Raw genomic sequence first — 12,559 nt, 5'->3', positions numbered from 1 at the left:
GCGACATCACGCAACTGACAACTATTCTCTTCGAAGGGTGATCATTTTCATAAGCTTTAGAAGGTGGTGCGAATTGAAATGTGTCATCCTTTACATTCCACATTATGCCCAGAACTCGATCAACTTTCGTAATACGCTCTGAACATTTCTCTTTAAATTGGATTGATAGCGCAGGATTTTGTTCTCCCATGTCCTCGCTAAATCCTTTTCCATTACTGACCCAATTTCGTATATGGAAACCACCTTTTGAGTGTACATATGTTACTTGCTTTGCCAATCGTACTGCTTGTTCTATTGAATCCGCACTATCATAATAGTCATCAACGTAGTGTCGGTTCTTTATTGCATCGCAAGCTTCAGGATATGTCTCACTATACTCGTCGGCATTCTTATTTTTTACAAACTGTGCCGAACATGGCGAGCATGTTGATCCGAAGGTGGCAACATCCATAACGTATGTTATTGGTTTCTCATTTTCTGGGTCAGGGAACAAGAATCTTTGAGCTTGTTTATCTTCCTTTCTAATTGCAATTTGGTGGTACATCTCTTTGATATCTCCACCAAATCCAATTGGACCTTCTCTGAAGGGACATATAACCGATGGCAGCGAGCAAAGCATATCAGGGCCCTTTAGCAATTCCGTGTTCAAAGACACACCTCTAACGGTTGCAGCTGCATCCCAAACTAATCTGAGTTTTCCTGGTTTGTTTGGGTTTTTTACCACATTAAGTGGGAGATACCATACTGAAGCAGGGTCCGTTTCATCTAACTCTTTTTTAGTCACCTTATGAGCATAATTCTTTAATTCATACTCTTCTATCATCTTATATATGGCTTCTTCCAGTTCCTTGTCCTTCGCCATTTTTCGTTTCAAACCATCTAAACGCCCTTTTGCCATTTGGAAACTGTCAGGAAACTTTCGTTCATCTGATTTCCAAAGGAGTCCCGTCTCAAATCTGTCACCTATACGCACCGTGGTCGCTTGCAAGATATCGTTCGCTCTGCGATCTTCTTTAGCTACTGGCAGCTTGGCTCCAAGAACGTCAGAATTTTCTAAAGTGTATTGCATTCTTAAAACGTCATACAGCTCTTCGTTGGTAACTGGAACGATAGTATGGTAATTAATGCGTTCATTTGGTATATTGCTTACCGTACTCTTCGGGCCATAAATTGACCAACCGATCTTGCTTTTCACGGCGATTGGCTCTCCTGGCTTGCCAATTTTCGACTCCATCGGGGCAAATAAATGCAGGTTGTCCAGTCCTAGCAGTATCCTCACGGGCTCATTTGCCGCCTCTTCAATTGGCACACCTTTCAGGTGTGGGTATTGCTGCTGTAGATAACGATAGGACTCTCTTTGAGAAGGAAGCACAAGCTTTTCCACGGTTCGTGCTCCCTTTAGTAGAAAGCTCTCTGATGATCCTCTTGTGGATAAAACGACATCGATTTTCCTTGACTTATCTTCCCGTCGTTCGACGTCTGCACTCCAGCTCACCACTAGCGGCTCATTTACGCCTTGAATGCCAAGCGCATCAGCAACTTCATCCTCAACAAATGTTCCCGAAGCCCCTTCGTCCAGAAAGGCCACCGTATCATAAGTACGATCACCCGCCGATAACGTAACTGGCATCGTTCGAAAAACCGTGGAAGGGTATTTTCCACGATGTGCGTTGCACGCAGCTTCCACTAGGGTAGACGTCTGATGCAGCAAAGGATGGTGGTGATCGTTGCATCCCTCAAACCCGCATGCACGCCTAAACCGACACACAGCTCTTCCGTGATTGTTCAGACAGTTCTCGCATAACGAATTTTTCCTTACGTAGTCCAGCCGGCTTAGTACTGAAAGATTCTTAAATTCGTTACATTCTCTCACCTTGTGCGAAATGCTGTTGCAAACGTAGCACTTTTTGACGTCCCTGTTTTCGATCGCATGATGATTTAGGTTTGCACGGGTCCCGGAACGGAAATTTCCTCTGTTGGTCTTGTAGCTTCCGAAATCCTTCACTTCCGTGATATCCTCCGTAAGGGCAGTCAGGTAGCTTGAAAACACTTGTAGAGATTTTCCACGCCTATGCCGTTTATATCTTACCCAATCCAACTGGTAACCTGGAGGGAGCTTCTCCTCCAGCTCTTCGACGAGCAAAGGATTGCTTAAATGCTCCGTCAGCTTCGCACCCACGATGTGTCCGACCAATTGTTTTACTGCGAGTCCGAAATTTATAAACGTCTCCAGTCGATCAGCATCCGGAGCAGGTACAGCTCGAACCTTGCGTAACAGCGCCTTCAGGATACGACGAGGTTTCCCAAATAAATTTCGCAGCTCCTTTATCATGTCCGGAACAGCATCCGCGAGCATCAACGTTCCATTTACCGCTTCCAATGCATCTCCACTTAGGCTTTGTCTCAATCGTTGTAAGTTTTCGAGGTTAGAAAAGCCACATGCTTTTGTCGTGTCCTCGAAACAGCTGATAAACGCCGGCCAATCCTCGGGGGCACCACTAAACGGGGGTAATGGCATCGATAAACGTTTACGTGCCGACTCTTGACGACGCGTAAGGGGTTTTTCTTCAACCTCCGTTTCCACATCACTTTCAACGAGCTCACGATCACCGCTAGATAAATCCTCACTCGCCGTGCTGCGCTCATCCTCATCCATCTCCTTTGTTGCACTACGACTTGTCACGCAAGGGTTATCAACGGGACGACGTTGATTGCGTTTCAATTTGGAAACCTTCAAACGCAAATTCTCAATCTCGTTATCTTTCTCTCGCATCTCTGCGTCGTATTTGGCTACAAGCGCATTGATGCTTTTCTCCTTGCTCGATTTCGTTTTACTTCTTTTCTCACCGTTTAGCTTCAATTGCTGCGCACCACGTGTCTGCTTAGTGGTGTGCGTCTGCTGCGCCGATTCTCCTTTCTCGATCATCTCCACTCTCGCTGCAACGGCCAATACGGCATCCACAACGTCGCCGGTCTCGTTCTTACTTTCGGGAATACGCTGCGTCGTCGGCTTCGATTCCCGTGACGGTCCAGCCTCTTCGTCGTGCTCCGTTTTGCGTTCCATCGTCTGGCAGAACAAGCACTCGATGCAGGTAGAGATTCACGATCACTTTTAGTATTGTGGTAACAAACTAATTTTTTATTGTTGAGTAGCGCTACGATTCGGAAAGTAAATCTTTTGGCAAAACCTTTTTTACATGCACTTTTGATAAGATCGCATAAAAAATTAGTTTTATTTGCTTCCGTATTGTTCGACTTCCTTTTTGCTACTGACTTTCCTCTTTCTATCTCTCACACTCTCTCGTTTTGTCGCTCTCATTTCTCTTCTTCTCGCAAATCGCACTCTTTGCGGAAGCAGTTTACCGCGTTCAAGAAAGGCCTATTTACCTTGTCTATAGACCTATATCGGATTCTGCGGTCGTACCTTACACACACACAATCACAATAATGTGCCCGTGGTACGTTCATGTTTATTCAGCGCTGAGCAGCAAGCTTTCCAGCTCCGCCACCCTTACCCACACGTGATGCTGTGCGATGTTGCGATGGATACGGTCCGAAATAAATGGGCCCCGGGGCGGTTGGCCTGGGTCGCCGGAGTGGCCGGAGAGTGCGAGTGCTGTACGATAAATCTACATAATTTCACATTATTCATAAACTTGCCACACCATTTTTCCACCGTTTGCATGTTATCTCAGCGGGTACGGTTGCGCTTCGGCAGTCCAAAGGCTACCGGTTCCATCGGGCCCGACGCGGCGACACTTTTCATCCTTGAGTTGTTACTATCAATGGTACGGTGAACGCGATAAAGACGACGAAAACGACGAAACATGTCAAACTGTGGTACTTGTAGTGGGCGAAAAAGAAAAAAAAAACACGCGGGAACGAAGCCTGAAACAACTCGCTGCGTTCTTCTTCAGATACTGCCCTTCTATCCAACGCTGCATGTCTTTTTTTTCTCTCTCTCTCTTGTATAATGATATTTTGTTTGCTGTTTGGAAGGGCTTTTTTTAAAGCTCCAATGTTAAAGTAAACAGGGACGACGGATTCGCTTGAACATTCTTACCTTTCTTACCAACCTTCACCATGATCGTTTTCAATTTCACTCAAATCAAACATTTGTTTTTCTCTTTCTTTCGCTCTTCCCCATCACTTTGGTGCCTATTACAGAGCCACGAGATACACAACCTGGAAACGTACACGCAGTATCTGGTGTCGATACAGGTGTTTAATCCCGAGGGATTAGGCCCACCGACGACTGTGCTGGTGATGACCGACGAAGGTGGTAAGTAGTAGAAGGAAGAAGGGCGTGGAAATGGGAAATGGATAACTTTTCCCGCAAGCTCCGGGAATACAAAAGGGTGGAAATGAGGGCGCTGAGCCTGTATGTCGATGCCATCCTTCATCTATGGCTGACCTTTTTTTTCGCTCCCTTAAAGAAGGATGTTTTAAGCGTACGATTGTACAGCGAAATAAGAATTAAGCTTTGGCTTTACTGTTGGTCAGGTTTGGGGAACATAAATCAGTATTAATGGAAATGTTTTATTTTCACAATCATGTTAAAACATGGGGAAGGCATGGCAATCAAATTAGCTTGATCATTTGCTCAAAGGAAAGTAGTTTTATCGGAATGCCATACATTTGGCATGAGAATTGCATAGCTTTAGGCGTCTTAGAATAATTGCCACTACATTTGTCATGATAATTGCATAGCTTTAGGCGGCTTAGAAAACAATATAATTTTAATGTTTTGTCTGGTAATAAATAACCAGGTTTTGTCAAGAATGAAAAACAAATACCTATTAATTACTTTACCTAAATGGTTTGAGCGTGATAATACGGGCCTTCTAAAACATTTCTGCCCGGTGTATTGAGTTTCAAATGCGAACAGGTGCGCTAAAATCCCACCTGCATTGAACTTTATCGAAAAATGCTGGTTTGTTTGCTGTTTCTGTACTGTTTATGCTCAGCAAACTCCCGCGCAAGTGACGAAATGCAAAGTTGGAATGTTCAGCCATAAATAAAATTGTCCAAACAAAGACTAAACAATGAGTTAAACCGAAGCAAGTAAAAAAACAGTTCCCCCAAGCGGCGGAATGAAGCGGCTGAAAACTTCTTAATTGGTAGTACGCCGTTTTTGTATGTGTGTGTGTGTTAGTGTCTTGCTGGAGTTTCTGTAGAAGTTGGCGAACATTTAATTCTCCCTTTGATCGTTTCGCTCCGTGTCCTTTGTTTGCGGCGAACAGTACCGACCAAACCGAGAAACCTGAGCGTGCTGGAAATCACGTCAACGACGATCCGCATCAGCTGGCTCGAGCCGGAAAAACGGAACGGTGTCATCCACGGGTACCGGGTGTATTACGTCTACCAGAATCAAACGCTGCTCCATCTGCCAATCCTGAAGAACGATGCGGCCCAAAACTCGGTCTTCTACTACACGCTGACAAATCTGAGTGAGTAATCGCGCGATTGGTCACCCGGGAAGGAGACCGGTGCACCAGGCTCGGTGGTGTATTTATCTTTTGCCCTCCCTGATACAGAGCCCTTCACGGATTACCGGATCATAGTGACAGCTTTCACGCTAAAGTACGACGGCGAACCGTCGGAGGTGTCGTTGCGCACGGACGTCGGTGGGCCGAGCCCACCGAAGGTGCTGAACCTCACCTGCCACTCGCTCGACACGCTCTTCTTCAGCTGGCGGATACCGCGCGTCTACCATTCGTCGATCGATTTCTACATCGTCAACTACCGCAATCTGGAGTACGACGATACGCACGAGATACGCATCTCGGCCAACGCGTCCATCGTCGAGACGTCGGTAGGTTATTGTGTGGCTTTTGCGGGCGCCCTTGCTTTCTTCGTGCTTTTTTATTCCCCCGCCCGAGATGGTTGGACTCGGAGTAATAAATCCCCTTTTTTTGGCGCTTTCATTGGCAGATGGTTATTCCCAACCTGACGACGAACAGTGCGTACGAGGTGAAGGTTCGCGGGGCGACCGTAAGCACGGTGAATCCGAAAAAGGTTGTCCTCGGCACCTATTGTGAACCGATAAAGGTAGGTTTTTTGTGTACGCCGATTGCTGGCTGATGGTTGTTTAACGATGAACCATCGTTGTGGTTCGGTGGTGGTATGGTATGTTCTCTTTTCCTGGTACAGATTGCACTCCGGGCGAATTGCGAACAGTATCAGCCGCCTCCGCTGAGACACAATCCGTACGTCGATCAGGAGCTTGTCATACTGGCCGGTATCGTGATCGGGTGTTTCGGGCTGCTGCTCATCATACTGGCGATAGTGCTGTGGAGGTAAGTGACTGGAGGAGGAAGGAAAAGCGTTCACAAACCGTTGGTTGGCATGTTTAGCATACAGATGACTTATTTTCTTCTAGCGTGGAGAGCAAGGGAATTCAATAAACATGCCTTATTAGTTGTATCTTTCACAAGTTTATTCCACAGATTATTAGATATTTTTCGTCCTTTGTTTGGGAGCTTCTATGTTGCTTGTACAGATAAAATGAAGCAATCTGTTTTACTTTAGCTAGCCTAACATTCAATGTAGTATGCCAAAAATTGATAATTAAAAACATACCATCGAAACCAGCAATCAGAAAATCCATACAAATACAATTCCAAATCATCAGCTCCTAAGCCTCATCTGGCTTAGAGCTGTTCAAGCGATACGTTCAACGTGCTGTACGGTACAGTTAGAGACCTAGAGTTGTCAAAACGTATCAATCAGCTATTGCAGGAAGACATCAGGAAACATGCATCATTTAAAATCTCGGTGAAGTATTACCTGTTTCCGGATTTACTTTGCCCTTGCCGATTCTGTGTAGCAATACATGCAGCTCAATTTCACAAAACATCTGAACAAAATGTATATTGAACACTATGTCCAGCTCATACGCTCAACGATTTTGCAACGATGCAAATCCGTTACCATAGATGCCATGATTTGGAAACAGCAAACTAACCCACCCGTTCGTAACTGTTCGCCCATTTCACCCTTTACAGGAAATGCTTCCACGCGTCGTACCACGAGGCCGGCGATCAGCGACCATCGGAACGGACCGACCATAAACCGACGGTCCAATCGAATGGGTGGAAAACGTCCTGCGATTCGAACGGTATCGTGCAAACGTCGATACCCTCCGAGGAGTACATCAACGGACAGCAGCAGGCGATGATCGATCGGTTCCATCGCTAGGCCCGAGATGACTGATTAATGGTAGGCAATGGTTGCTGCCGGTTGATGCGCACGTACTGCACGGTCACGAACTGAGCCCCGGTGTCTCTGTGCTTGCAGTAACTCGACGGACGGCCGGTGAGCCTCGCTGGCGGGGACGGTTGGTATGCCAACGAAAATCGGGGCGCACCAGGCTGTTACGTATGGAAAGTACCTGACTAGGATAATTTAACGTAAGTCGCTTTAGGAAATGGCCGATATCTAGTGAAACACATCGAAACAGACTTGTTGCGACAGGGATGATGGAGCGTACCGTTCTGCCGCCAATCGTTCCTTCCGATGTATTTTGTTAGTTTATTTTTTCGTTGTATTTAAACATTTTTCTTTCAAACAGTTTTGAATATAGTTTTTTGTTGTAAAAGAAGAAAAAATAATAGCCTTGCTATTGTGTGTGTGGGGGAATTCAATCCAACACAGGCTCGAATAACTTGATTCTACGTTCACTATCATCATTATGTTTGTGTCATTCTGTGATTAAGCTTTGCGTTAACGTTATCACTTGCATTCTCAAGATGCAGCTCAGCTTTTTCTTAACCACGGGTTGAGCAAAGCATTCAAACCGGGAAGGAATGCAAACATTTTGCTGGTGCTTAGCGTAGCTGTTAGAATATTTACCGTGAATGTATTACACAAACCCGTCACGCGGTTGTGCAAAGCCACGAATCTGCTGTGTGAAAAGTTGTCGTTTCAAGCGCCTGTGTATATATACATTCTACTACTATTTGCTAGTGCGAAGTAAGGAAACTGGACGGAATGAATAGTGCTAATAAATTGATGATGAAAACAAACAAAAAAATAAAATAAAAGAAAAGTAATGACATTGACTGTGCAACGAAATTGGATGGTTTCACTGTTTCCTTTTTACTCATCCATCCGAAATGGGTCTAATCTGTTTTGGGTAAGTACTGTTGAGAAAAAGATCGAGATCAAAGTCAACGTTATCGCATTCAACGATATTTTTTTTTGTAAAAGATTATTTTATATCGTCGTACGCATAAACATAATACACTTTGCAAGTGCAACAATGTACAAGAATGAGCGAAGGTTTGTATATACTTTCTGGACAAAAACTATCCGCAACGCCTCATTGTCCGCATTGTAGCGTATGCGGCAAATCTAATCGATTGCATTGCAATTTCGGTGCACATTAAAATTCCAGTCATGCACTTGCAACACAAACGCTCCACGCGTATCGTGCAGTTCATTTTGCGGTCGGATGAAGTTGATACGGAGGTTTATTTTGTATTTATAGTTTATAAATTGCATAGTTGCTACTGAGTGGTTGAAAATTTGGATGGTGGTCACCAATTATTATACACCTTAACAGCCGCATCGATTTCATCAGCCATTAGCCGCAACATATAATCATAAATGGTGATTCTAAATATTTGTCATTGAGGTGAAAGTTCGCAATTGATGGATGAAATAGCTCGCATGTTGCAAACTGTTCCATAATTAATTATGATAACATTCTTGTGTTTTGGAATAAAAACAAACCTGCACCAAATATTTGTTCCGAGCTTGCACAATGTTGCAACACCATGCCACGTTCAATAATTCCCAGTGCATGATCTAAACGGAAGCGTTCCGTTACACCGTACCAAAAAAAAAAAGGTGACGCATTGTATAATCACTGATAGTATTGCATCATCGATTAATTATGGAAAGGGTCTGGATAAAATCGATACACAATTGAAACTGCCAACCCTCGCCCATCCCGTTGCCGAACCGAAGTTGTAATTGATTTTGTTCTTTTTCCGTTCGGCCACACACACACACGCGCGCGCGCGCGCTCACACATGCACCAGACACCATCGGCAACAACACCGGCCGGGACCTTTGGGTATCCGGGGCCGGGCCGAAACATTGCACACTCACCACGGTAAACATGGTTTAGTTCCCCGTGCAAGTGCATTATACCGTCAGCTCAGTAAACTGTGTTCGATCGTTTATCTACTGAATAAATTACAGGATATCGACGTGGGACACATCCGGACGCATACGCTTCTCCGGCCGAGCTTCTGGCGGGGGATAGTGTAGTGTAGTGTTCACCGAACAGAGTCCGTGAGCACGGTTGCACGGGCGTTGCATATTCATGAACGGTTCACCCCTCTCTCGCGCCAGACGGTGGCCGTTGACTGGTTGAGATCACCAGGTGGTTTGAATGGTGAATACATTTCGTGTTGGCGTTATTGGGAACAATCTTTCGCCTGAAGGAGGGGAAGAAATTCGGTGGGAAAACACAGCCCTCTGGTGAGATGAAAGCGAACGGTGCAGCTTCGATAGTATCGTAAATAGTTTTTTTTTATAAGCTCAATATTATGATGGAAAAAATGTGTTGCATTAATGCTTTCACCGAATCGAGCGATGGGGGCGTTTAGCTAGAAATTAGTTCATTCTTATCGAGCTTCTGGGGGAAAAATAGTTAATTTACTTTCTTTTATTCATAAATATTGCAAAATACCAATTCAAATGAACTCAGCTCAAAACAAAGAATCTTATACTATTTACTAGTAAATGAAAAAAATAATACTCAGGATCAAACATTCAAACATAATTACAAATCGGTTAACAGTCCAAATTGCATATTTTGCGGAATTACTGAAACACTAGAACACAAATTTAAAAACTGCAGACAAATTGAAGATTACTGGGAAATGTTTAGAGAAATTATTGAATCGTACCACATAAAACCTCTTGCATTCAACGAATTATCTAAACCAGAACTGAGAGGCATAAATAAGCAAAATGGCAAAAAAATCATGAGTCTTTTCTTAAACTACATATAATTGATAGAAAATAACGAAATAACACAAATAACGAAAAAAACCACGTTGAAGGTCATGATAAGCGAGGGAATAGTTTGTAAGCAAATATACGGATTTGTATTGTTTTAATAAAAAAATAATATATTTTGATCATTGATTCGATCATTGATATGAATTGATCATCATTTGATATGAAAATTTAATGTGAAATATCATATATATTTGTCCTATCTTTCTTTAAACAAGTACAAAATATGTTTTTTTTACAAACTAAACGTACAATGCTCTGACGATTATAATTTTGCTTCGGATTTGATCGATTGTTTCCTTAATAAGGACTGTAAGAGTTTTTTATTAAGTAGACTAAGTTATTAGTCAGCCAAATGGGTTTGAACGCACGCTGGCTAGCGTGGCCTTTGAACACCGCTAAGGAAGGACATCGTTTACAGAAATAAGCAGAATTGAGGTAGATAAAGTAGTGGATTAGGCAGTATCCCATCTAACCGGCCGCGTGAGGCTCCGCTAACAATTAAATTTGCTTCTCAATCTTTATCTGGCCTCAAACATTTCATACAACATCTCGCTCAACATTTCAGATAGGCGTGAGACCACTCAGCACCGTCACTCGTGTTAATCCAATCACTGGTTGGATACTGTTTCGAAGCGAACTTATCGACACTTGATCGTACAGGCGATCATATAAATCTTACTGGAAACGGTGGAGTTTAGAGGCCCTACCTTGGGTAGGGGGACATAACTGAACTCTTTAAATGAGAAGTCGATGGATGTAGGAAGAGAGGTTCTTAATTAGTTTAGTTTATCTTTTGTTGACAATAACGTTGGAATCCTTGTCGCTTTGCATCTGTTTTGGGTTGTAATGAATGAGCCGTTCCTGCTTTGGGTTCTCTTCTTCTTCTTCTATTTGGCGTACGCAGCCATGCCGGCCTATACAGGCTTTCGATACTTCGGGTTTTGGGTTACGATATGTTATTTGTTGTTAGGGGTTTGTCTATCTTTGCTGCACGTTTGGCCATAAGTTGCTGTGTGTTCTCGGTTCATCTTCTTTTCTGTAAGAATGTTTTAATTGTTTTTGTATGAACGGTGTGACCTGAATTCTTCTGAGGTTTGTTGTTGGTGTGGACTGGTTTGCTAGCTAGTTACAATAAATGTGTTACTTTATGTCTATATCTGATAGTGTGTGTGTGTGTGTTATGATGAGTTCTGTACAGAAGATATGATACACTCCAATTTAATTGAAGCTCCAATTTAGTCACCTGTATTGGCGTTATCAGTTTTATCTTGTTTAAATGCAATTTTGCAAAAGAAGCTTATAAGACAATAACAAGACTACATAATGCTTAATCAAATACAAACGGTGGAGTATGCAAGTTTGCTCCATAATTATAAACAATCGTCATAGCCATTTTTCTACCTCTTATATGTTTTCTATTGCTTAAAAAATATAGATAAGAATAAAAATAGATATAAACATAAAACATGCTCAGTTATTCATTTAAGCTGCAATACCACGCGATTGCTGGCAGTTGCACAAGAAACTTACAACCTTCAGCGATTTGGCACTGGCACACTGTATATAAATCATCATTTTCCAAGCATCAACAATCCTGATTCCCTCATCTATCAGAATCATGCATCCCGGTTCTGCGAAACGAAAAACCTCTCCATCAAAACGATTGTTCGGGATGTTGGTGTAGCTTCTGCCAACATGTACAAGAATTGTGGTTTTGCATGTTTTTACGTTGAGTTCTGGGGTTACGCTCTTGTGTTTTGTGTGTATGTTATGCTTATTTTTTTTTATCGTACAGCACCAAAAATGCAACAGCAACCAACGTGTAGCATCTTTTTTTGTAAAAGAAGAAAAAAGTAGCACAACAGTTGTGCTCGTTAGTGGAATTGAGTCTTAAACCACGGCCGAAGGCACGTTCGCGTTACCGCTGAAGCGAATAAAGAAAATATCATTCCGCACCAATGTTGCCCAGCGGCAAGGAATGTGTCTGTAATAACGTTTGCACCCATGATAAGCAAACCTGCACGACGAATCGTCTGCGAAGCAGTCAGACGTACCAGAAGTTTGTGCCTTTCCCTCTCTTCACTCTTTAGCTTACTGTCAAAGTGTGGGAAGATGCAGAGATTGGGGCAAAAAACTATTCGTCATTTTTGGGGCTTTTTTTGGCTTCGTTAGTTTTTGTTGCCTATTTCAGCTTCGTATTTGTCGCTTTCGTTCGATCTGGGCGGTTTTCTCTCGTAGGCGTTATCGGGACTTTGGCGCTTTACAGCTCCTTCACAATTATGGCGTCGAAAAGTTAGCACAAAGAAGCAGCCGAATGATGGTAGCCGGCGGCTCCGGATGATAGTGAGGGCGTGTTTTTGTTGATGGAACACGAGAGAAAGAGAGAGAGAACGAAAAAATGTAATACAGATCTCCCAACCGGTATAAAAAGTTAGTTGATTCCGGTTGTGACGCGACAGTTGTCGGATGATGGGTGTAGCCTATCTTTCAGGCGCAGCACAGCATCGGTGAAGATGGTAAG

General features: G+C 43.3%; 1 protein-coding gene across 21 annotated transcripts in view; it reads left to right on the top strand.

The window, feature by feature from the left end:
- Positions 1 to 8,076, top strand: part of LOC5667581 (protein sidekick-2) — a 31,067-nt gene extending 22,991 nt beyond the window's left edge. For 20 of the 21 annotated variants that reach the window (XM_061644217.1, XM_061644220.1, XM_061644219.1 and 17 more), the window contains exons 8-13: positions 4,168 to 4,282; positions 5,244 to 5,450; positions 5,538 to 5,815; positions 5,935 to 6,051; positions 6,154 to 6,299; positions 7,008 to 8,076. In XM_061644217.1, coding sequence (XP_061500201.1) covers positions 4,168 to 4,282; positions 5,244 to 5,450; positions 5,538 to 5,815; positions 5,935 to 6,051; positions 6,154 to 6,299; positions 7,008 to 7,200 — 1,056 coding nt within the window. In that variant the 3' untranslated portion in view covers positions 7,201 to 8,076. The remainder of the gene's footprint in view (positions 1 to 4,167; positions 4,283 to 5,243; positions 5,451 to 5,537; positions 5,816 to 5,934; positions 6,052 to 6,153; positions 6,300 to 7,007) is intronic. The other variant, XM_061644202.1, reaches the window with a different exon arrangement.
- Positions 8,077 to 12,559: the final 4,483 nt, after the last annotated feature.

This window comes from Anopheles gambiae, chromosome 2, assembly GCF_943734735.2.
Source record: "Anopheles gambiae chromosome 2, idAnoGambNW_F1_1, whole genome shotgun sequence".
Classification (NCBI taxonomy): domain Eukaryota; kingdom Metazoa; phylum Arthropoda; class Insecta; order Diptera; family Culicidae; genus Anopheles; species Anopheles gambiae.
This window is presented reverse-complemented; position numbering and strand designations above follow the sequence as displayed.